The 23,121-nt window shown below is 52.5% G+C and overlaps 10 protein-coding genes across 10 annotated transcripts; 6 read left to right on the top strand and 4 right to left on the bottom strand.

Moving 5' to 3' along the window:
* The first annotated feature begins 72 nt into the window (after positions 1–72).
* Positions 73–1,053, top strand: BJX68DRAFT_245065 (ankyrin repeat domain-containing protein). The gene has a single exon (XM_071041441.1). It carries the CDS (start codon positions 118–120, stop codon positions 478–480), a length of 363 nt encoding a protein of 120 aa, XP_070894725.1. The 5' UTR covers positions 73–117; the 3' UTR covers positions 481–1,053.
* Positions 1,054–1,191: 138 nt separating this feature from the next.
* Positions 1,192–2,400, top strand: BJX68DRAFT_245066 (uncharacterized protein). The gene is made up of 4 exons (XM_071041442.1): positions 1,192–1,254; positions 1,310–1,427; positions 1,503–2,323; positions 2,371–2,400. The coding sequence occupies exons 1-3, from the start codon at positions 1,249–1,251 to the stop codon at positions 1,922–1,924; spliced, it is 546 nt and encodes a 181-aa protein (XP_070894726.1). The 5' UTR covers positions 1,192–1,248; the 3' UTR covers positions 1,925–2,323; positions 2,371–2,400.
* Positions 2,192–3,429, top strand: BJX68DRAFT_270955 (purine-nucleoside phosphorylase; the record flags this gene model as incomplete). The annotated part of the gene is made up of 2 exons (XM_071046837.1): positions 2,192–2,323; positions 2,371–3,429. 2 exons carry the CDS (start codon positions 2,192–2,194, stop codon positions 3,427–3,429), a joined length of 1,191 nt encoding a protein of 396 aa, XP_070894727.1.
* Positions 3,430–4,626: 1,197 nt separating this feature from the next.
* Positions 4,627–6,030, top strand: BJX68DRAFT_270956 (putative lipase; the record flags this gene model as incomplete). The annotated part of the gene is made up of 1 exon (XM_071046838.1): positions 4,627–6,030. The coding sequence occupies one exon, from the start codon at positions 4,627–4,629 to the stop codon at positions 6,028–6,030; it is 1,404 nt and encodes a 467-aa protein (XP_070894728.1).
* Positions 6,031–6,962: 932 nt separating this feature from the next.
* BJX68DRAFT_270957 (uncharacterized protein) lies at positions 6,963–8,972 on the bottom strand (the record flags this gene model as incomplete). The annotated part of the gene is made up of 3 exons (XM_071046839.1): positions 6,963–7,806; positions 7,867–8,736; positions 8,797–8,972. The coding sequence occupies 3 exons, from the start codon at positions 8,970–8,972 to the stop codon at positions 6,963–6,965; spliced, it is 1,890 nt and encodes a 629-aa protein (XP_070894729.1).
* A 2,952-nt stretch (positions 8,973–11,924) lies between these two features.
* Positions 11,925–12,597, top strand: BJX68DRAFT_169046 (uncharacterized protein). Its single transcript, XM_071037021.1, has one exon. The coding sequence runs from the start codon at positions 12,190–12,192 to the stop codon at positions 12,538–12,540; it is 351 nt and encodes a 116-aa protein (XP_070894730.1). The 5' UTR covers positions 11,925–12,189; the 3' UTR covers positions 12,541–12,597.
* Positions 12,598–14,449: 1,852 nt separating this feature from the next.
* och3 (glycosyltransferase family 32 protein) lies at positions 14,450–16,053 on the top strand. The gene is made up of 4 exons (XM_071037022.1): positions 14,450–14,649; positions 14,714–15,099; positions 15,181–15,686; positions 15,774–16,053. The coding sequence occupies exons 1-4, from the start codon at positions 14,481–14,483 to the stop codon at positions 15,961–15,963; spliced, it is 1,251 nt and encodes a 416-aa protein (XP_070894731.1). The 5' UTR covers positions 14,450–14,480; the 3' UTR covers positions 15,964–16,053.
* Positions 16,054–16,410: 357 nt separating this feature from the next.
* Positions 16,411–17,637, bottom strand: BJX68DRAFT_270960 (uncharacterized protein; the record flags this gene model as incomplete). Its single annotated transcript, XM_071046840.1, has 1 exon — positions 16,411–17,637. The coding sequence occupies one exon, from the start codon at positions 17,635–17,637 to the stop codon at positions 16,411–16,413; it is 1,227 nt and encodes a 408-aa protein (XP_070894732.1).
* Positions 17,638–18,611: 974 nt separating this feature from the next.
* Positions 18,612–19,151, bottom strand: BJX68DRAFT_270961 (uncharacterized protein; the record flags this gene model as incomplete). The annotated part of the gene is made up of 1 exon (XM_071046841.1): positions 18,612–19,151. The coding sequence occupies one exon, from the start codon at positions 19,149–19,151 to the stop codon at positions 18,612–18,614; it is 540 nt and encodes a 179-aa protein (XP_070894733.1).
* A 2,122-nt stretch (positions 19,152–21,273) lies between these two features.
* On the bottom strand, positions 21,274–22,977 carry BJX68DRAFT_270962 (uncharacterized protein; the record flags this gene model as incomplete). The annotated part of the gene is made up of 4 exons (XM_071046842.1): positions 21,274–22,090; positions 22,149–22,264; positions 22,327–22,628; positions 22,689–22,977. The coding sequence occupies 4 exons, from the start codon at positions 22,975–22,977 to the stop codon at positions 21,274–21,276; spliced, it is 1,524 nt and encodes a 507-aa protein (XP_070894734.1).
* Between the last annotated feature and the right edge of the window lie 144 nt (positions 22,978–23,121).

Below are 23,121 nucleotides of genomic sequence, written 5' to 3' on the forward strand. Positions count from 1 at the left end.
GATTCGCAGCTGAACGTGCTCCGCGGGATCATCGAGATCCTTCTTGAGGCCGGCGCAGATGTAAATGCGGCGTCTAGTTCTAGCCGCGGGTGGACGCCGCTACACGTGGCGGCGTATATGGGAGATGACGAGATTATCGAGCTCTTATTGTGCGCCGGGGCGGATATACGGCGCATCGACTATGACGGGAAAACGATACTACACAGGGCAGCAGCGGGGAAAGCAAATCGTGGTACAGTCGAGCTCCTCCTGCAGAATGGCGCGGCGGTCGGCATCAAGAGCTTGGATCTCAGTGGGGGCACTCCGCTGCATGCTGCGGCGGGCGCGGGGAACGAAACTGTAGCGCTGTTCCTGCTTGAGAATGGAGCCATGTCAATGCGAGCGGATACATGTGGGGAACGCCGTTGCATGAAACACTCAAGGCTGACTGTCGCTTTTCGGACATTCCTCTGCCATGGTCTTGTAGGGTATCACGGATGATGAAGTTGTTACTCGACCATGGGGCGGATGTCGATGCCGTGGATAACAACGGGATGACGGCGCTTGCGATCGTCCTCGGAGAGAGCTACGAACATCGCGATATCATCCGCTGCCTGCTCGCGAATCGGGCTAGTGTTGACTTGACCGACGCGTTTGGCCAGAGAGTACGGGGGCTGTCCCGTAGACAGCGTGCATACCGAAGGGAAATGCAGGTTCAGTGGGGATTTGAATCACTGAAGAAGCACCTTGGCCGCTTTTCTTCTCTCGAGTGGCTCGTGGACTATGCCCAACGTACAGCGTGTTCCTGGCCCGCTTCCGCGCTTCGATGCTAACCACGCATACAGTGTAATGAATACGAATATCGGAAGTGACTAGATGAATCAGAAATCAGGGTTATCGTCATGCCTTTCCAAGTCGCGCGGAAACATTATAGATTTGGAATCTCGGATGTGAGATGAGTTGGAGAGCTATGCCTTAGGCCCTCTTCATAGGGCACTCGCAAGTTAATTCCACAGCAATTACATGGATCGGGATCTGCGAACCAGCCTGGATTAGAGATTGCAATACAGCCAGTGACATGCCATGTGGATCTATATTTACCAGGAGGATCTCACGTGCCTGCTACATCATCGGCTGTCAACTGTGCTACAATGACATCATCGTGACTGCTCCCGCGAACTCCGCTTAAGAAGCCGCGAGCTTCCCCCAAGCTCTCCATCCACGATCCAAACAACAGATTCACATCAATTGCAATTCACAATTACAGTCATGGATGTATGTGTCTTGATCTCGACAATCCTGGCCGTTCCGAGCTAATCCATCCCCGCAGGTCTTTTACGCCTACACCTACTCCACAGCCGCCTGGCTCTCGCTGCAGAGCGCAGCCCTCATCTCTGTCCCGCAGGGCATCTCGGCCATGCTCCTTGAAGAGACGCGTCCCGCGACCCGTACGTCGCCTTTCCCTCCTCTTTCTCCCTTAGATTCCCCCCAACCAACGAACCAACCCCACTAACACCATCCAGCAAGCGAAATCTACCTCGCCCGCTGCTACGGCTTCAGCCTGCTCACCATCTCCGCGCTGACAATAATGCTGACGGGCTCAATCCCGCTAACAGCGGGACTCGCGGACCCGAGCCCAGCCGAAGACGCGGACCCCGAAAACGACAGCAAGGCGCCCTACGCGGTGCCCACGCTCGTCCTCACCTCCATCTTCCACGCCGCGAGTGCGTTCTATGCGTATACGCGCTACGTCGATACGGCCAAGGGCGTGTTTCTCATTGCCATTGTTGGGTACTCGAGTATTGCGGCGATTGGGCTGTGGTGTGTGCTGTTTGCGTCGAGCCATGGGAAAATTTCGAGGCGGACGGGCGCCGATAAGCGCACGGCGGGGTTTCCGTTTGGGAATCGCGTGGCGAGGAAGAAGCATGTGGGGAAGAGGGCTTAAATTGACGATAGTCCCTAGGCGGTTTTCTTATCGTTGCGTCTTACATGAGAGATAGATCGGTGTTCGGCCTTGAAATTCTCTGGTGATGAAGACCCGCTCGGAGATATGCATGGTGATGTGACGGGATCTGCTCTATGCCTTGGTAGTGGATATAGTGGGTCAGTGATCGGCGGAGGAAAGCGAACATGCAGCAGCAGAGGACAAGATATTTAAGTGCAGAGCTTTTCCTCTTGATATCATAGAGCTTCAATCTAAAATCTGCGCAAAATGCGGCTCTTCAAGCCGTTGCTCGCGATCGCCTCGATATCTTTGAGCCATGCAGCCTCAATATCACTCCACACCTCTGGCGAGGTTTCGCAACACCGCAAAATCTCCCCCAAAATCTTTATAATCTCAATGGTCCGTCTACCATACCATCAAATCAGCAGCAATCTGACAGGACACAGTTCACCCCCGAAGCCACAATCTGGCACTCAATCCCAGACTTCAACCTGCTAGCCCACAACATCTCTCTCGCCGGCCTGTCCCCCCTCTTCCCCTCAATCCACTGCACCCCAACATACGAAATCTGCCAAATCGTAACGGGCGAAGGCGAAATCAACGCGGCCGTAACAATCTCCGCCCTTCTCTTCTCAAACCACTTCAACCTAACAAGAAGCCACTTCCTCATCGCGGGCATCGCAGGTATATCACCCGAGCACGGGACGACGGGGTCTGTGACGTTCCCCCGCTTCGCCGTGCAGCCTGCCTTGCAACACGAGATTGATATTCGCGAGCTCCCGGGGAATTTCTCAACGGGGTATATACCGCAGGGATCGACGAGGCCCGGAGTGTTCCCCAAGACGGTGTATGGGACCGAGGTTTTTGAGCTTGATGCGCGGTTGGTGGATGTGGCGGCGGGGTTTGCGAGGAATGCGTCGTTGGCGGATTCGGATGCTGCGAGACAGTATCGGAGGAATTACCTCACGGCTGATAACCGGTATCACGCCGCAACGCAACCACCAGGTATCGTGCAGTGCGATACGAGTACCAGCGACGTATATTTCGCGGGCCACATCCTCACATCAACATTCGCCAACACAACGAAAGCCCTAACAGGTGGAAAGGGCGTGTATTGCACAAGCCAGCAAGAAGACAACGCGACTCTCGAAGCGCTCATTCGTGGCGCGAAAGCCGGTCTACTCGATTTCAGACGGATAATAATCATGCGCTCGGGGTCAGACTTTGATCGCCCGTTCCCGGGGCAGACTGCGTTGCAGGGGTTGCTTTATTCGGATCACGGGGGATTTGAGATCGCGGTGCGGAATCTGTATTTAGCTGGACGGGAGGTCATCAAGGGGATCCTCGGGAGCTGGGGAATGCTCTTTCAGCATGGATTTGATGAGGAGGGGTATGCAGGAGATGTATGGGGATCGCTGAGCGGCGGTGTCCCGCCGGATTTCGGGGCAGCGATGGACGATGGTGGAGAGGGCGTCATTGCGAAGAGAGGTGTTCAGAGGGGGTGAGATGCAAGCCCATCTGGCTGTTCTGTGGATAGTAATGGGCCCATTTGTTTAATCAGTGGAGCAAAGCAAGTAACTCACGTAGTGCAACTAGATACCAGCTCTCTGCCACGCTATATCACCTCCGCAACTACAACAAATGAAGACAGTCGCTCATATGGGGCCTGCACGCCATGGCTGACCTTGGAGAGTTACACAGCGCAGTTTGGGCGTCGCTTGCTCGTGCGAGGAAGAAACCCTAGTCAATAGAGTAAAGAAAGCTTGAAGAGGTAGTAAATGAAGTGGTGTCCAAATGAAACTGCTCCGTGTCAATCCGGATGCCAATACCAGCTAAGGATGGTTGTTTGCGTTGGCAAAAAGGTTTGGAGCGGAATGGGGCTGGGGGTCCCCCTTCGCTCCTTCCCCAACATGAGATACTTCTGGCCCAAGAACCTGCCGCAGCACTCTATCTCCTTGGCTCATTCGACACTATTCCACAACGAAAGTGACTTACCGGAGACAGCACCCGATTGATCTTCTGGACCCCCGGGGCCTAGCTGTTTCACACCCCAGCCACATTTTTCTTACGATTCGGTCAACGCTGGACCTGCCATCTCGTAGTCCAGGTATACCGTGTCAAACTCCGGATCGGGTAGCAAGAATGGTTCGGGAGAGCTCTTCCGAGTCCACGGGCAACAGAAGCATTCCATGGCTCCAGGTTTACCTGGGATCCGAACTGCCCTAGTTGTCCACGAAGCCCTACAGGCGAGGGAGGCGGGCCTGATTGACCAAGAGGATTCTCCGGACAGACCAAGACCGACGGATCTCATTCCATCGAGTCGCATGCAAATTTAGTTTGAGACTGAGATCATCGATCTCGCAACGGGCCGGCCGATGATCGCGGATCGGCCCCCGATTGGCGACTTCGGATGGTCGCGGATGGGCTGATAATGGCCTTCGGCTGGGATTTTCTGCGCGCAGTTTTTGGATGCGTCTGGGCGTCATTTGTGCGACGCTCAAGTCTGGATTGGATAGTACGAGTGCTCATACTACCTGAGTCTTTGACGTGCGTCTTGACATCATCTAGTCGAATTGTGGCTTGCAAGATGGATACTTAATCGCCGTCCATCATCCGGGCGCAGCGATTAATTGGCCTTTTTTTTTTGTCTCGACTGCATAAACGATTCGTATCAAAAAGGCCAATTGCAGATCGTCAACACCATGGCGCTCATCACCTCCATCCTCGCCATAATAATGGCCCTCACCCATATCCTGCCAGCACTAGCCCAAGCACCTCTGCCGCCCACCATCGACCCCTTCTACCAGCCCGACGACGACAGCTGGAAGACTCTAGACCCCGGGGAGATCCTCAAGAACCGCTCAATTACCCTCCCCTCCATATTCCCCGGCACCGAAAGCCCCCTTACAGCGCACCAACTCCTCTTTGTCACCCGCAACGGATCCAACCACCCCACAACCTCGGTCACCACCGTCATCCGTCCTCAAAACGCCAACCCGAAGCGCCTGCTTTCCTACCAGATTGCCTACGATTCGCCCGACGTAAACTGCTCGCCGTCGTTTGGTCTCCGAAAGGGCGCGCACAAGAACGCCAAGGCCTGGAACTTTGGGCAGTTGACCCTTATCCTCCCGTACCTGATGAGCAACAACGGTCCCCTGGGCAAGAGACCGTTTATCAACATTCCAGATTACGAGGGGAACAACGCCGCATTCACCGTCGGCCCGCAGAGCGGATACCACACGCTTGACTCCATCAAGGCCGCGCTCAACTCGCAGAAGTACACCGGCATCGACCCGACAGCCAGGGCAGTCATGTTCGGATATTCTGGCGGCGGGCTCGCGTCAGAGTGGGCGTCGGAACTGCACGCGCACCACGCACCCGACCTCAACATCGTCGGCGCAGCAATCGGCGGCCCCCCTCCCAACGTCACAAACACATACATCCACGTCAACGGAACGCAGTCCCCGCTAAACATCTGGGCGATCCTCGGCGTGATGAATGCATTCCCGGAGGTCGACGAGTGCCTGCGCCGCGAGCTGGACGCAAAGTACGGGTCGTTCTTCCTGGGTCCGCTGGCGCGGTGCAGCGAGTCGGATATCACGCCGCCGAAGATCCCAACGGACGCAAACGTCTCGTCGTGGTTCGAGAACGGCGACAGGTTCCTGTACGAGTTTAGCGATATCCTCAACGATTATGGGGTTATGGGCAAGTACATAGAGAAGGACAAGGCGCCAAAGTTCCCACTATACATCTACCAGGGGACCAACGACAGCATCACGGCCCCGATTAGCGATACCGATGCGCTGTACAAGAAATATTGCGATGAGGGGACGGTCGTGCGGTATGTGCGGTATCATTGGAAAGATCATGGACAGACGCTGCTGAGGGGCATGTATCCGGCTTGGACGTGGATTTCGGCGCGGTTCAACGGGGCTTTTCCGGGTCTTAAGTGCTCGATTAAGGATGTTCGTAAAGATGATGACGGTGATGATGATGGGGATGATGGAGGAGAGGATGGATATAGTGGGCTGGGTTGGCTTGGTGACGCACTTGGGGAGGAATTGGAGCAGGACAGTCTTGCCCAAGGCGTTGGTGATCTCAAGTAGAAGTGGGGATCAGGCCTGGCCTACGCAGACAGCTGGCTTGGTGAGTATTGTTGGTGAAGAGGCCATGCTTATGATTACCTACCAAGTACTCTCCCCCTCATCACCGAGCCTCTTCTTCGCCACCAGTATCCTCTTGTATGTGATGCAAATCTCTATGGAAACACTTGAGATGGATATAGGCAGATACACGTCCACGTGTAGATTATGGATCCTCAATCAAACTCTGTCCATCACTACAACTTGACTCCGTCTCGCGAATCATCTATTAGAAAAGGCTCGCAGGGCCGCCCATAACCTCCCCAGGAATTTCACCCACTTCAATGTCTCCCCCACCACAAACACCATCCTTATCCTTGTAACGTTTACGGGCATTATACAATAAAGCTCACCCGTTCCTCCCTCTAGAGAATTCTCCTGCGGTATTATCAGCACCTTAGCCATAATTTACCATTTGTTACCAAACTACGGAAGCGCATTATAGGCTACAAAGGAGCAAGCAAGTGTTTTTTATTTTCCAAAAGGGAATTTTTTTTCTTTTCTAATTTTTTGGCCCAGGGAGAAAATCCAGAAAGAACCAAACGCCTGATACTGCAAACATATATAGCATCCAGGTAGATGTTGACCTTAAAACACCACGCGCCGCGCCGATTTTTTTTAGAGGGAAAAGAAAGAAAAAGGATGAGAAAAGAAAAGGAAAAAGGATAGAAAAGAAAAAGAAAAAGCAAAACTTTTCTCCCACCCAAGGAGGAAACTAAGAAAGAACCAGAGACATAAAACCGCCAACAGAGATAGTATCCAGTAAATGTTGAGATCTAACCCCACGCGCCGTGCCAAACTCTTTAAAGAAAAAAAGAAAAATAAAAGAAATTTCCTCATGATGATCAACCACTCTCGAGCCAACACAATACCAATACTTGGTGAGCATGATAAACCTAGCATGCGCAGTCGAAGAACCCAAGGCTGGGCATGGGTCCAGGAGGGCCGTCGAGCGATCTGTAGTCCGCATCCTCGTCTCCATGTATATCCTCGTCGGGGGCCACGCTGCTGGTCTCAAAGTCTTCATGAAGAAGAAAGTCGAAGCCGAGCATGGCTTCGGGCGGAGCATCGAGAACTCTGTAATAAGGACTCTCGAGGCCCTCTCCATCGCAATCCTGATACGATGGATTGCTGCTCGTGCTAAAGTCCCCATGCAGGAGAAAGTCGAGGCGGTCCATGAAGCTGGGGGGCAAAGCGAGAGATGCGTAATCGGTCTCCTCTTGGTCCGCTCCGTGGACCTCTGTATCTGGGGTCGTGCTGGTGCTGGCCGTGTCGGAGACTTTGTCCATAATAAAGTATAATTCCGAGTCGCTCGAGTCCCAGTCTGTGAGTCTGTCCGAGTCCGATCCATCGATGTCTGTATCCGGTGTCATGCTGGTTGTATCACAAACTTTGTCCTTGAGAGAGTCGAACATTTCCAACTCGCTTTCTGTGGGTCCGTCTGAGTCTGATTCATTGATATAAGTATCTGGCGTCACGGTAGATTTATCAGAGTCTTCGTCCTCGAGAAAGTCGAACATTTCCGAGTCGCTTGTATCCCAATCTGTGGGTCTGTCAGAGTCTGATCCCTCGATATCCGTATCAATATACGTATCCGGTGTCACAGTAGTTGTCTCGGAGGCTTCGTTCATAATGGAGTAGAGGTCCGAGTCGCTCGAGTCCCAATCTGTAGGTCTGTCTGATTCCTCGTCCTGATGGATATTCAATTCCTGAGGTCCCGCTTCGCGGAGTGCGTTGAGCCTGTAAGGCGTTAGTTTCAGCCATAATAAGCTGCGTCGTTGGGGTATGGAAGAGACTTACCACGCAGCGATAGGAGGGAGTCTCAAGTTACAGTCAATGACAACAGGGAGGACCTTTGTATTAGAGATCTGAGGGAGTCTCAGGTTAAAGTCAATGACCGGGAGGTGTTTCGTATGAGAGACCGGAGGGAGCTTTTGATTGAACGGCAAGCCACTCAAGGCCAAATCATCCATTCCAAATACCGGGAATGGCCTGTTGCACTGCGGCGGCGGCTGCGGCTGCGGCTGCGATGCTTCGGCAGGTGCGGCGCGCTGGGCCTCCGCCTCAGCCCGGGAAAGGTCGTCGATTCTTCCCTTGACCAGATCGAGCATAACGTCACCAAGAATCCGATCAAAGTCAGGTGGTCCACCGAAGAGATCATTGAACCTCTTGTCCTCGAAAAGCCGCTCGTTGGCCCTAAACGCATTCCCCAGCAGTCGTCTTATCTCGTCCGTTATAAAATTGTCCCCGGAGAGTCCTTCCCAATGCCTCTGAAACACGTCCATGACCTCGACCGCCGCGAGGCTTGCTCCTTGGATAAACATCTGGTGGCGCGCCCGAAGACTCAAAAGGTTGAAGTTATACCGTTGTGCGGCCCGGTAGGCAAGTGCGGCCTTGGTGTAGTCGTCCCTGATCTCGGCCGGGGTAAGCTTCGCACCAGCGTTGCGGGGAGGCCAGGTTTCGTAGTCGCCAGTGCGGAGAAAGTGCCATAGAATATGGCCGATGGTCTCGTCGATATCGGTGAGGTACACGTGGCGGTAGCCGAGGGCATCTGCACGGATGGGGAGTTCGGGGGCGCGTCGCTCGATGAGACGCTTCGGGGTAGGGTAGTCGGCGCGGGTTCTGCCGATGTAGATGTGAACTACATCACCGGCATACGGGCTGGGGTCGCTGCGTAGTCGATTAGTAGGATGCTTCGCGTGTTGCGAGCCTCTCGAAGGCGGAACGAACCCTTGGTTGATCTGCCCAGTAGCACCTGCGGGCTGCGAGGGAGACAGCGATAGCCCTATACCAGAGAGCTCGGCTGGACGAAGTGCACGAAGTGGACGAGGATGATAAAGGGATGGACTTGGACGCTCAGACTCCAAGGGCGTCTCCGCCTTTCGTTTTCTAGATCCGTTGTCCATGTCTTTGAGAGTGTTTCTAATGAAATAGACGGAAATTCGCAGTGTGTTGGTGTTGGGGACGATGTTTGATGGAATTTTGAAGGCGATGATGAGACAGGAAGGATAGGTGATGAGGAGAGGAAACTCGAGACGAGAAAGCAAAGCAGCAGAGATTTATCTGAAGACGCCGTCCCCAGAAGTTTAAAACGGTCATTGTTGTCTACAGTTTTGCCATCTCGATCCATGGCCCAACCGGTATACAACCTATGGTTACCTTAGTACCTTAGATCGGAAGTACCAAGCCGCCCACGGCCGAAAGGCTAAAATAAATAGTCTGGAAAAGTTAGCCAATAGGCAACCTCGCGCGTTTGATCAGGTTACCAATCACCACCCACTGCACTGCATCATCTCTGCATCCCTTGTATGCAGGCTGTCATCTCAACCGGAAAAGCCACAATGTCAGCCAACACCGTCTCAAGCTGGAACTTGTATGTCCACGTAAATAGTAACATGACCCCAAGGCTGGGGTACGACCCGTGGTTTCAAAATAGAACCGGAGGCAATCAGTGCTTTTAAGATTAAGCTCAAACATGCGCCAAGAACCTCAGCCCTGTGACTGGGTAAAGTGTTTCTCCTTCCCAACACACTGTAGGGACGTCTTGACGGACCAGAATAGATGAGGTCTTATTCAACTGCTCCATAGAGATAAAATTACAGTAAGAAGTTTGATGCGAGAGAGATGGGGTTCTTCAGGAGGTTGGCCAGCGGTTCTTTGCGCTTTCCTAAAAACACGTACAAAGCGGTCCTTAGAGGTGAAAACTTCTATATTATGGAAGAAGACACTCGAGAATATATAAGAGGCCAAAGTATTCATGAAGCTATCACATAGCGATACAGATGGCCATACGGAGGCTGTTCAGAGTCGAAAAGGCGCGGAGCGAGATCAGATTGTTATGGAGGGTGACAAGCTTCCGAGAGCCCTTCGCGCCTTCCCCAACAACACCAACAATCTGGGCCCATCTAGCCGTAGTGGCAGTCACACTCGCAGTAGCAGTGGCTTGCGGCACTACATTTGCACTAAGAACCACACTTGTTAGTCTGTTTGAAAGCGTTGCATGACAAGCTGGGAGAGAAAACATACCCTTGACCCAGCGCAGTTGAGGAAGCTACATCCACCATGAGTCGAGCAACAATACGTCACGCAGTCTGCAAACAGGCGGTCAGCATGCGTCTCTGGCCCATGGCTCCCTCTATTAGGATATGCGATGGGATCCGTGGGAAGGTTGCTTGGACAGTGCTAGGCCACCGAGCTACGTACCCACACATTGACGTTTAATCAACTGTCACTAAGTTAGCTTGGTTCGGACACCCTGAAATGGTGGCAAACTGCTCTTTTAGGTGGTTACCTCATTGGCTGCTGCATCGGCAGGCGCGCTGTGGGCGATGCTGGCGCAGGCGGTGATGAGGACGGTGTATACTGACAGCCTCATGATGGTGGGTAAGTTGTACTGGTGATATGTATATAGAGTAAAGATAGGAGAGACGGTTATCTCATGCCTCAGATGTGGGTAATGGGGGTTTATATCTCTTTGCATCACCCCCGGGCCGGTGCTCAGACGGTCCTCGCATCTGAAGTCACACTCCAACACTTCCCCAGAGAAACCTACAGCGTTGCAACTCATGTCATTCATTTCATTGACGGAAGCCAAATTATCCATCCATGCACATCTACCTCGAACCACTCCATCGAGTAGACAAAACGCAGATCCATCACACGACATGTCAATTCCAACAGGGATCGTGATGAATACGAGGGCATCTCCGGTGGGGATACGGGTTGCTCGACGTTACCATAGCTGCTGCCCAATAGTATGTGATGTTTACGACAATCCGGATAAATACCAACCTTTGCTTGCGGGGTAGGTGCATTAGCGACGTTGCTTCGTCAGGATAAATCAGGGGGTGGACGTCTGAGCAATGTTGCTATAACTGCGGGGGATTATGCTATCTCGATCTTTCGCATTATTTTCCTTCTTTTGATCAAAGACCCTCGGATTCAATCAATGATTCCCAGTTCTTTGCTGTTTACACTATGACGATAGGTGAAGAAACTTGGATTACCTGGCGATGATGACATATATTCTCACCAAGTAAGAAAAGTTTGTTGGCCACACATCTTTTATCTCCACTTCTAGAAGACTGGCCTTGATCGATGTTGAGATAAGATGGCGCTGTCACTCGAAACTGTTCATCTTCTTAGATAGTGTAGCAAAACGAGATTCATTACAACCAGCAGAATCTCCACAAAAACCACAACATGGCCTCTGAAATGAGCGTGCGCAGTGAGGTAGCATCATGACCCAAGATACGCATATCTACAATGGTGACACGGCGTCTGAAAAATAGGGCGATAGACTATCACCATGGTGTGTGCCGGATTACAACAGACGAGACATGATTACCATGGATTACTCCGAGCATTTCCAGAGCCCGTGCCACATTACTAGTACAAATAGGCTTCCACAGTCGTGCAACTTGGAGGAGAACTGTGATAGCTCATCAAATGCGTGCATGGGGAAGGAGCTATGAGCTCCACCCAATCGGAGTTGGAAGTTGGGGCGGCCGAAGTGAGCGCGAATGTTCGCCGCCGGGGCGGATAGCGTCTATTTCCCTTTTCCGCCGGGGATGCTGGGATTCTGTCTAGCATCTGAAGGTTTGGGTATTTCACAAGGCAAAATAGCACTGCCCACCGCCACCCTCGATCGTGTCTTCTTGCCCATTATCAGATGATGGCTGACGTTCTGCAAATACCAGATGGTTTAGCATCCGCCGAGAAATCAAGAGTATCATGTCCGTGCTGACGTTAAGATGGCAACTCCCGACCTCTTAATCACCACCCCCGTCCCTCAACTTCCGCCGCAAAAGGCCGCGGAACAGCTATCGCTACAATCATCACCATGTCTTGCGGCTGGCTACAGTATCCCAAGGTCAATCCGTCCTCCAAGATGCACTGAATAGCCTGGCGCTGTTCTCTTTGGTGTTCATCTACCTCCTCATCGGTATGGTCTATACATCCTGGTCGATCATGATGCAATGGGTTTTCGGTGCGTTGATGACTAACTCGTCGGTTCGTTCGTGGAGACGGTGAGTCTAGGAAGGTACATTAGCTCACACGACGGGTTGGTCAGAGATTCGTTATGTTGCGCAGACAAACCCGCAGCTTGTGCTCTATGTCTTCATGGTGGCTTCTATGAGTCTTGCTGTGGTGTTTTATGTGCACGAGACAAATCATCCACATGAGAGGGCCGGCATTGTCCTAGAGGCCGCGAGGAGGAAGCTTGTCAATGTGTGTCGCGGTTGGAGGGCGTTGCGACGGGACCGAAGCGCCGCACATGCAAGCTTGATCTTGATTCCTTCTGGCGTGGTTGTCATTTCGCTGTTACCTGGCGCGAGTACATATGGGCATAGGCAGCAGTCAATTCAGGGTCCTCTCGATAGGATGTCGTTGGGGTCTAGCGCGAGGGAGCCCAAGGCAGCAACAAAAGTTTGTCTGAAACAGTACCTGGCATATGTGCTCGTTAATTTTTGAGTCTCGCAAGGTCTAGCCATATGCCACAGGAGTTTCAGCTCGCCTTTTCTGAAGCTCTTCTCGTCTCTAGAAGATGTTGTGTCGGGTGGGGGCTAGGGCCGAGTGGTCACGTTTTACGCCAACGCCTTACACACTCCAGACTCTACACATTTGAAACGATGTTTTGCACCAACCTGGACTGACTGATGGTAGATTTGCTGGTCTATGTCCTAGCTGCGTGACCAAGGCATGGACAGATAGGTTGGCATCCCGCCGGCCACGGCAGTTGAAGCACAATGCACCGACGGCGAAGTATCCGAGAGGGAGATGCGAACAAGATATAAAGTTCTTAGTAAGGCACTCCAGGCAGCAACAATCAACACAGAAGACTCCAATTGGTCAATGGCGTTGAACCCTCTCTGACACTGTGGAGAATCGGTCCCTTGTGGAGACCCTGAGGCACTTTTCGTCGCCAAGCTTCAAAGGGCGCAAGCTCGGAGCTTTGAGGGAAGTCGGTAACCTCATTAGAGGTGAAACCACTCTGCAATGGCTCCAATTGAGAGATGGTGACAACGGAGAATCGAGACAGTGCGCAATCTAACAGCCCCGAGCAATAACGAGGCCAATTGCGGCCTCGCTGGTCTCATCCACGCCATGATTGGGCTGGAACATGTTGAAGAAGAGCGTCAAGTGGTTTGTCATACTCGATATGCCTGACATCGGTTATGCCTCTATTGCCTACAGCACATACTCATTACGACTCCCCTCGCCCGGTTTAGCGGCGACGTGGCATTATTGGTCACTGGGACAGCGACATACTGAGCACTCCCGATAGCCGCGAGATCCCCTGTGGGTCACGTAGCCAAGCTCAAGGGTAGAGAAAAGGCGACGCCCGATGAACCAACGAAGGCATCAATGTTCTCCAGTGGGGATGCCGATTCGGATCCGCATACGCCTGGGGTTCTCTGAGCGGGAATCGCTTGCGAGTTGGGGGTTTGTTCCCCCTGAGCAAGATATAGTGTACAAGCCTTTACGGTAGCTTTGGAGGCTGTAACCTCTTATTATATCCATGGAAGGATAGGGACCTGAATCTTAGACAAGCATTTTGACATATGGTAGAGGGAATTATCCTTCAGGTGCCGCGGCACAAACCGGTGCACCACAGGATACTGATACCCTGGTCAATGCTGCAGCCGAGTAGATTATTTGCTGTCTCAGGGCTCCCATTAAAGTGAACGGCATATTTTACTTTTTAGGATCAAAGAAGTGGTGCTAGGGTAGCGTGGGGCGGAGGAGGACCGTGATTGGCCACTTTGGCCTGACCGAGGGCCCCCACGAGGCGGTCCACCTGCGCAGATGGTGAAAAAACATTGGCTCACCAGCAACGTCCAAGCTGTTCTTGCAAAAGGTCTGCAGATCCAGGGTGTTCGTCAAGCAAGTGACCAAATATGAGGATTGTCGGGGTGCCTGTGCCTGAGTCTTGGTATCGTGCTGAGCCCCGAGGGCGTCCGGTCCTCGAGGATGCAGTCAGATCTCTAAATTCACTTTGGCTCGTATATTGGATGGACTGTCTTTAGTCATACTTAGTGTTTTGGACCCCATTGAGATTTGTAGGAAATATCATGCTGCCTGGCGTAGAGGATGAAGCGTTGGCCAACGCCGAGGGGGGTCCATGAGCCGCGTAGGCCAACTACGCGCCAGCCAATCACCGTCAAGGATCTGAACTCTGTAGCACCGACTTCTAGAGTTCTCGTCCATAATGGCGGTGTTTTGGTTTTGGGGTTCGTCTAGCGGCCGGTCTCAAGATCAACAAGCAGCTCAATGCGGCGGAGCTCGCTCATCTCCGCGCAGGCGCCAGCCATCAATGGCTCCGTGGCCAGGTATTAAATGCGAAAATGGGAGCCCCCGCGAGTCTCCTGTTTACTCCATCATTCTGTTCCTGAGGAAGGAACACCCGCGCAATGCTTGTACCGAAACCTCTCCGGCGCTTTGTTGCTGCCGCGATTTTTCTGCTGCTCCTCCTGAGCTGGAAACTCTTAGCACGAGACACGGAGCCTGACTTCAAGCATATACGCCATCAGTACCCCATGCTCCTGCGGTACATTGAAGGCAAAAAGGGCAATGGTGGAGGTAAGTCCAACGAACCCTAATCAGGGGTCCAACAAGACTGACCCAGCCCTCTCCCATGATACAGCCTGGCACATCCCCGAGTCCTGGACGAGAGACTCGCCGACAACCCCCGCCCCGCAATCCATCATCGGTGCCGCAGACCTCGCCCTCAATCTCACCGCCGAACCACATCGACAACTACCCCGCTCTGCCATCCCACGCATCGTACACCAGACATGGAAGGATACCAGGTTGGAGACGTGGCCAAGCACGTTCCGCAACAGCGCAGAGAAGTGGCTTGCCGTCGTGGACGAGGGTGACCTGGCCTACATGTTCTGGGACGACGAGGGCGTCGCACAGTTTATCCGGTACTTTGAGCCAGATCTCGAGGCGGAGTTTTACGCGCTCCCGACCAAGGTCGAGCAGTCGGATGTCTTTCGCATCCTTGTTTGCAAGTGGCTCGGTGGTGTTGTACGTCCATACACCCGATTCCTATCCTATCTTCCTGTCCTAGGCTGTACCCGCGCTAACATCATCGTCGCCATCATCTAGTACGTCGACATGGACACCGAGCCCCTGCAGTCCCCGGTACACTGGATCTCCCAACTCGACATCACCCCTTGGACAGACCTCCAAACCGGGCGCACCTACGTCTCCTCGGAGCCCGTGCGCGCCATCGTCGGCATTGAAGCCGACAACGACCCCAACACCGACACGTACTGGCGCATGGGCTACTTCTACCCCATACAGCTCACGCAGTGGGCCTTTGCCTTTGCCCCACACCACCCGATCCTCACGCAGTTCATCGAGCACCTCTTTGAATACGTCCGGGACATCGCCAGGAAGCATGACGGGGATTCGAACTCCGAGGCGACGCAGCTGGAACTCGCGGGCATTGATCCCGTTAATGTGACGGGGCCGATTGCGTTTACAGATTCCGTAAGTAGTTGGTTAAAGGGCAAGGCGGATCTGCGCTGGAATGCGATGACCGGGTTGGAGGATGGCGGGAAGAGCAAGTATGTGGAGGATGTGCTGGTTTTGCCGATTACGGGGTTTAGGTATGGATTGCTGATCTCCTTTCTTCTTCTAGCTAATCCCGTCCTTGGATTTGATGGGCGGCATCCATGCTAACGTTTGGTTTGTAGCCCCGGTCGGGGGTGGAAAGGAAACATGGGCTCGAAACCAATCACGGACCCCTCAGCACGGTTGTATCACCACGCGGAGGGGTCCTGGAGAAGGATCAGTATCTCTGTCGAGTATGGCAAGTTCTGTCGGACGGTGTTTGGTCTGTGTAAGGATTGGTCCAAGATTTCGCATGGCGGGTTCTTCTCATGACTTTTTTCTTTTGTCTATAAAAAATGTATGATATGCACACAGACACCAGTGTAATACTATATGTGCTCAAGGTTCATACGCGCGGCATAGGTTAAGACCATCTCAGCTTTGTGTCTTTACCAATGTCAGACCGCGAGAATGTCAGAATGGTGTCTGTTGGCCTCTCCCAGAAACTTGCCCATGCGTCCTTCACCGAGCCCAGCAAGAGTTTTCGGCTCGCAGGGCAAACCTATGGCTCGCTGGGTGACCGTCAATACCTATCACAGTCCACCTAAAAGTAATATACCCCACCGTTACCCGGTAACTGCCTGCAATCCATTATTAGGGACTTTGTCTGGCCTGAAAGCAATCTCGTAGCCGACGCTCAAATCTTCTTCAAACACTTCCAGAAGGTCAACGGAGCATGGTATATGGCCGATTCGTCCAGGTCGTATACTCATCTCTGGATCACGCAGCATGTGACACGACAGTTCGGAATGAGTCTGAAAGGCGTCTGCATTTCAGGTTCATACGCGGTTGATCCCCGTCTATGTCAATTGGCACCCGCCTTCCATTAGGTAGTTCAGCCCATGTCGCCGAGCCTTCCATGGAGCATAGGAGCTCTCCATAAGAGCCAACATACTCCTTCCAGCACTTTGTCCTATCGCCTGGGCTGCCATTCTGCACAACTCGAATAACGTACTTCATATCAAAAGTCGGAATACCCGCCAACAGCCCTTCGCCAGCCTGCCCGTCCAACAGTTGAATGGGATACGCAGCCGTATCTCCCGCAACCGCATCCGCTCTGAGAACAATTTCCGTCCTCTCATTTACATCCAATGCGTCCAGAACGATAAACTCCTTCAGGTGCGGAAACCGCCCGGAGGTACACAGCGCCCGTGCGTCAGCAGACAAGCTAATCCGTCTCTTCTCTTTATCCTCACTAGGGAATCTCCTGATCCGGAGGTTCTCAACCCGAGCCGCAAAGTCGCGAACATCCCATTGATACCGGGGCATGGATAGCATGAAAACCGCCGATCGAAGAGGGAAAGACTTGCCCGAAGTGCGGTCGGCGAACCGTGATAGTTGATTCTCGCACAGCCCGGGAACCCGAAGACGGAGGTGGTGAAGCTGTCGAATGAGCTTTTGTAGCGCATTGCAGATTTTTGACGAGCCTTGCCTTCTGTGGCGGTCCCAGGGCGGCTGGATGACGAGTGCTGAGAGTTCGAGGCTCGTGACTGTGCGAGGAAGAGTGGACAGGATATCAGAGACGCTGTTCTGGCTTAGCCGGACAGGTCGCGCTGGCCCGAGTGGTCGACGAGATGGCCGAGATATGAAGGAGACCGATGTGACGGATGGCATCATACTGATCAGGGTCTTTGTGGCCTGGAGGAACTCTTCGCTCCATGCTCGAGGCTTATCGAAGCTCTGGGCGAAGGGGACGTGGATTGTTATGGATTTGGTTCTGTGAAAAATACAGTCTGTGAAGCCAGATTTCATGCCGTCGGCGGGTTGGAGGAGCTTGGGGACGTTGGGCAGTTGGACGGAGATGTGGCGGTATAGGATGGGTATAGCGATATGGTAGAGTCGACGGGAAGTCAGAAGCCATGATGAAGGGTTGTGAGTTCTGTCGCTTAGGCAGTTTTCGAAGATAAGTGCAATCAGTTCGTCTGGTAGCGAGGACACCCCAGCCATAGCGAGATCTGGTAAAGCAGGATGCAGATGGTTAATCTGAACAGGGTGCGGAGTCCTCTTTGTAGCCATGACTCATTCAGTTACTGCGCTTTTGTCAGCCAAAGGTCCTTGGCCGCCCTGTCTGACTAACACCGAGTCGTCTCTGGCGTTGTCGAGTGTCGCATGCCGGCCCAGCCTCGTTCTTTCCTAATCGAGCGGCCTGCGACATCACCACATCAGGTGACCCAAAGCGCCTCCTCTTCAGCCGCACGACGCGGGGAACGCATCAGCGCCAACACCTACGCCGGTGGGCTTCCGTCCCCAGTCATTGCAAATCCATCATGGCCACCCTGTCGGAGCTGGTCGAGGATGCTAACCTGAGTGTCAGTTCTTCCCCGACTACGTTTCGCACGAGATCTTCGATCCCACTGTGAGAGGCACGCGAGAGGAGAAACGGAAGCGATACGTTTTTCTCGGGCAGAGCAGATTTGGGACTGTTTAGCTGGAGCGATGCCCCGATGACAACGACAAAGTCCACGCTGTCAAAACGGTCCCTTGACAATCGCGTTCGTCCCGTACGATGGACTTCACTCGAGAGCTGGAGGCGATGATCAAGTTATCTCAGCCCAACGTTAGTCTACATCCAGAACACCAGCAAGCTATTGCTAATGAATTCAGTACGCGAGACAATTTGTGAACTTATTTGGATGGTATGATTTGCACATCGCGATTTGAAGCCAGAGGTATGCACCAAAATGCATGCTCCCAAGCACTGACACCCAGCTGAAGTCAGCAGAACATATTCGTCGTGCAAACAGGTCCAGATTGGTGGATCGAGATCAGTGACCTCGGTATCAGCAAGCGATTCAATCAGGGTACGGGAATATAATCAGTTACCAACGATGATGCTCCACGTAGTATATCCTCCGAGAGCCGCTTAGCGAAGGGCTTGCATTCTGCTCTCTCCTCAAAAATACAGTCGCTTAATCCAGGACTCAAGTCAACAACGCATCTTCCCCCCTTCCAATCTGCTCTGGGATAGAGTTCAAGACATCATACACCGCCTCCTTCAACGCAGCCAGCACCTTATCCACAATCCGATCCCTCAAATACTCCATCTCGCCCTTCAACTCGCTCAACCAGACCGAGATCTCATCATTGAGTCCGTCACCAACAAGGCTAGATTTCACAGTTATTAGGGTGTCGACCATATCCCCCGTCGCATCCCTAAGACCTAGGACTGGGTTGAGGAGACCGAGCGCGTCGGAGTTGCTGAGTGGATCAAGCTGGATGATGGTGCCTGAAAGGCCGGCGTAGGCGTCGAGAAGGTCCGTGGAGTGTGTGAGGAGGTCAGGTCCGGTGATTGTGCCCGAGGCGTACTCGGTTATCCAGGAGGAGAAGTCGTTCGTTGCGTCTGTGAGGGAGGTGATTACAGCTAGGTAGTCGGGTAGCGAGCGTTTTGGATTGAGGGTTGGTGAGGTGAGAATAGTGGGGATTAGGAAGGTGATTGTAACAAGGGTGGTTGCGAGCTTCATTTTGGATATATCAAGTCATAGAGTATTGCCTGATGAAACGGTCTGCTCTGGGTCTTTTGTGGTTACTCGGTATTTTGCTTCGTGCAGGCCATCATCGTGATACCCTTCCTCTTTATACCACACTACAGTGCCTCGGCCTCCCAGATACCGATCCGTGGAGGACTACCATGTGTTCATCTTGATGTAGGGGTGATGCAGATAGGCTGGTTTGCAACAACCAGAATACGGGATGCATCCATGTGGAACGAGTCAGTGTGCCCCCGATATTAAAAATACGAGACGCGTGAGGTCTCTTGAGCGGCTCAAGCCCCGGGAGGAGCCAAAAACCGTATAACCGGTGCGGTGCTCAACAGATCCCCGGCACAATTTGGAGCTCTGGTATGTTCATTGTCGTATACGATAGCCGTCGCTTCTTTTTTGCGAGCTTCCCCACAATGTCCCCGGCTGCGGTAGTGGCACGAGTTGCATACTGGTCAGCAGAAAGGCCGAAAAATGCGGCACTGATATAGTAGTATTTAGTAGGCGTGTTCCAGTCAGGTTCCTCGCCACTGCAGCCAACCGACCCTTTCTTTGATTGTAACGTCGTGATAAAGGAGTGCGAGAGTGGTGTTGGTCCTTGCCAGTGCCCACCGAGAGCCCAAGCGACGCCCGACCTCGTATAAGCAGTTCCAGGGATCTGGAGAATTCCTGGTACTGTATAGTATAGAGGTGCCCCATTGCTGCGTATGTGCGGTGTGTTCCAGGCGCTAAAAGGGACTCGCCGTCGACCACTTGTTAGAGCGTAATCGGGCGATTAGGGCTAGAGACGTGCGCATTCGGCTTTGGGCTTCATAAAAAGACAGATGACAATCAAGTCAGGTCCTTGAGGCGCAGGATGTTTTTCCTATTGTTCTTTGCCTAGATGACCGAGTGGCAGTACAGTTTCTTCCGCCGTACTTGCTGTACTTATTTCGGGTGAAACAGTGGCACTTGACAAGGGCGGCCGCAGGAGATATTCTAGGCGGACTTTGATAAAAATTGGCACTGTTTAATCCACAGTCGATGAAATCATTGTAAATACTAGGGTGATGCGGGCTCAGCAAGGTGCTTTGAACCCGTGCTCCAGACGCTGCTTCGCTTGAATTAGGGCTAGACCTTCGGGTCTACCCGAGAGGGGGTGCATATGGGGTGACAGGAAGGGGTCTCGGCTGTCTTATTGATGGTATTACAATATTACGACGGGCAATCCTTCAGAATGGCTCTTGCAGAGTATCTCACGTATCTAGTACCAGTGCTGAGCTTTGGGTTGACCTCAAAACATGGGAGGTGGGAAGCGGGCGGGAAAGGAGGGCAAGAAACATAGATTTATTCTAGCAGACTTGTTATCTCGCAGATCATATACATTTCTCAGCACGATTAAGAGCTCACGGATCTTGCATGTTTGCTCTTGGAAAAATAAGAAAATGCAAACTGGCAGTATAAACTTGTCTGGAATGACCACCTCGGATGTCAACCTTAGTCTGGGATTCGGAGGCCAGTTCGTGCAAGCCAGAACAAATCAGGAGAGGCCCCTAGGAATACACTGAAAAGGTGAGATATTCTTCCAACCATGTACTACATAGAAAGATTCCAAGCTAGTCGCTAACCACTTGAGGTCTATCCGCCCAGAGTGCCAGTCGGCCGGTGGCCCTAAAGGCTAAGCTGGCCGGGGGCGTGCGCTATACCGAATCTGGGGCGTCGAAAGTCATTTCTGATTGGCTGCCGAGACCTTCTCAGTCTCATGGTCTCATCTAAAAGTCAGACAATGCAGCAGTCCTTCCTGGAGTACCAAGTGTGGTGTCTAAGGGGTTACATCCATAATCAGCCCTTGGACCTTTTGGGGTCTGAGCCACCTCGCAAAGTATGCAGTATCCGTGTGAAGATTGTACAGACTCGGATGAAGCAGCAAGGTGCCATTGGTGCTTAGGTGAGATTGACAGATAACCTTGGTGATTATGAATCTGAAACAAAAACAGCCGTCAAGAGACTAAGGTTAGTGTCTCTTAAGACGAATGGGCCCCACCCACGTCGCTGCACCAGCCAGCCACATTGCACCCACTGGGTTGATAAATAGTGCAGAGTACCCCCCTCGAAGCTCAAAACCTCATAATTCAGCCGCTCTTGCGTCTGTCTTATGATCAACTGACGCAAATTGCGGAGGTATATAATCATATGGCATGCCGACAACCTCCTTCCACAGATCATCTACCACTGTCTCCTCAGGTTGCGGAGTATAGAAAAACTCCCCAAGTACGACTCGGGCTTTATCCCAATCCTCCAAGCCGAGACTGGAAGTCATACACCTAAGATAAGCCACAAACCACGGGTGAGATCGGGATCCCTGCGATGCGAGTGCTCCGATGAAAAGAATCCAGAAGAGCAAGTCGGGGGCAATAGCTTGAAAATATGAGAGTCGGGGAAGGAGACTCTGCCGTAGCGCATCGGTCATGTACTGCATGATCGGGAAGCTCTGGAGGTGCATGACCCGCACGTACAAGTAGATAAAGATAGTCTGCCGGAGGGGCTCGTTCAAATCGGTGCGTCTCTCCGGGTAATTCAGTGAGACAAGGTGGTGTTGGAGAAGGAGGTAGAGGTCGTTATCTGTGGGCATGACAACGTTCGGTCGGAGGGCTGCGATACCAATGTGTACAAGAAGCCGGCGGCATACGTCAATAGTGTACTGCATCGATGGATCAAGCTCGGTAAGCCAGGGCGCTCTGGCGAAGCGCGTGCCGAGAGAGGTTAGGGTCGTAGGCAAGTCAGACTCGGATCCAGATCCGTAGGGAGCGGAGTTGTCACCCCTGCCGCTGTCCCCGTGGAACTGAAACATTCGCACCTCCTGCAGGACCCCGCTACGGAATCTAGGCAACATGGGGAAGCTTGGCCGTGAGTTTCTCAGAGCCGCATATGCAACATCGGCGCTGTGAAACGAGTTAGATCGAACCTACAGATGCGGAATCGAGAAAGGGCATTTTGTACTAGTAGACTTTTTCCAGCGTTATGTGATCCAATGCTTCTAGTCCGCCTCTTAACCTTATAAGTGTTTCAAGCCCCTGCATATGCGTCTCTAGTGCTTTGAATTCCGCGTTGAGGGCCTAGACCGAAAATCAGATCCATCTCTCAGCAAGGAACCTAACCGGAAACAAAAAAGGCGTACCTCGAATGACATGATTGAACCCACAAGCATGATCGTAGACTCTCCAGACGCAGTCGCAGAATCCTGCAGAAGACCATTCAGGGTTTTGATGGTGTTGACTCGGAAATGGATGGCATCTCGGAACGACTTCTGCACGACCGTCGCAGGGAGCCCGCTGCTAGACTCGAGCGCTGCTTTATGTGCAGCAGCCAAGAAAAGGAAAATCTGCAGTAAGCCTGGTGAACCAAGCGCATGGTGCGACCACACCACACTCATGCGAGCCCCGTCGATTGGAAACGCGGAGGGGGCGACACGGTCTCTGTCTATGTAGAGTTCCAGGGTTTAGGATTCGTTCCCAGGGATGATTCACCGGATGAACGTACAATGATGGAAATACATGTTCATTGCATTCGTCATCTGTATTGACGCAGTGTCAAACGGATCCACATATCCTTGTCCCACATATTTTGTCAATGGCCCAACGTCACCTTGTGAGCTCTCATCTGAGTCTGAAGGCGACGATCGCTGAAGTTGGTTTCTCTCCTGCGACACGTTCTTCCACAATGGCCGAGAGTATTTTAGCCGTTTTATCGACTCTTGTTTCCGTCTTTGATGTGTTTGTTTCGACAGAAAAGCCTTTTTTTGTCGCCCAACTCCAACCGTTTGCGACATGTCGCTCTGGAAATTAATGAACATGAAACTACCTTCATCTTTAGATGGCCCCGGGCGTAATGGCAACTCAGACATTGATGAGAAGACCCAGCAAACAGTTCATCCAGGGAAGATTGCAACTGAAATTCGAGATGCAGAAAATCG

Source organism: Aspergillus pseudodeflectus, assembly GCF_044049435.1.
Source record: "Aspergillus pseudodeflectus strain CBS 756.74 chromosome Unknown BJX68scaffold_55, whole genome shotgun sequence".
Classification (NCBI taxonomy): domain Eukaryota; kingdom Fungi; phylum Ascomycota; class Eurotiomycetes; order Eurotiales; family Aspergillaceae; genus Aspergillus; species Aspergillus pseudodeflectus.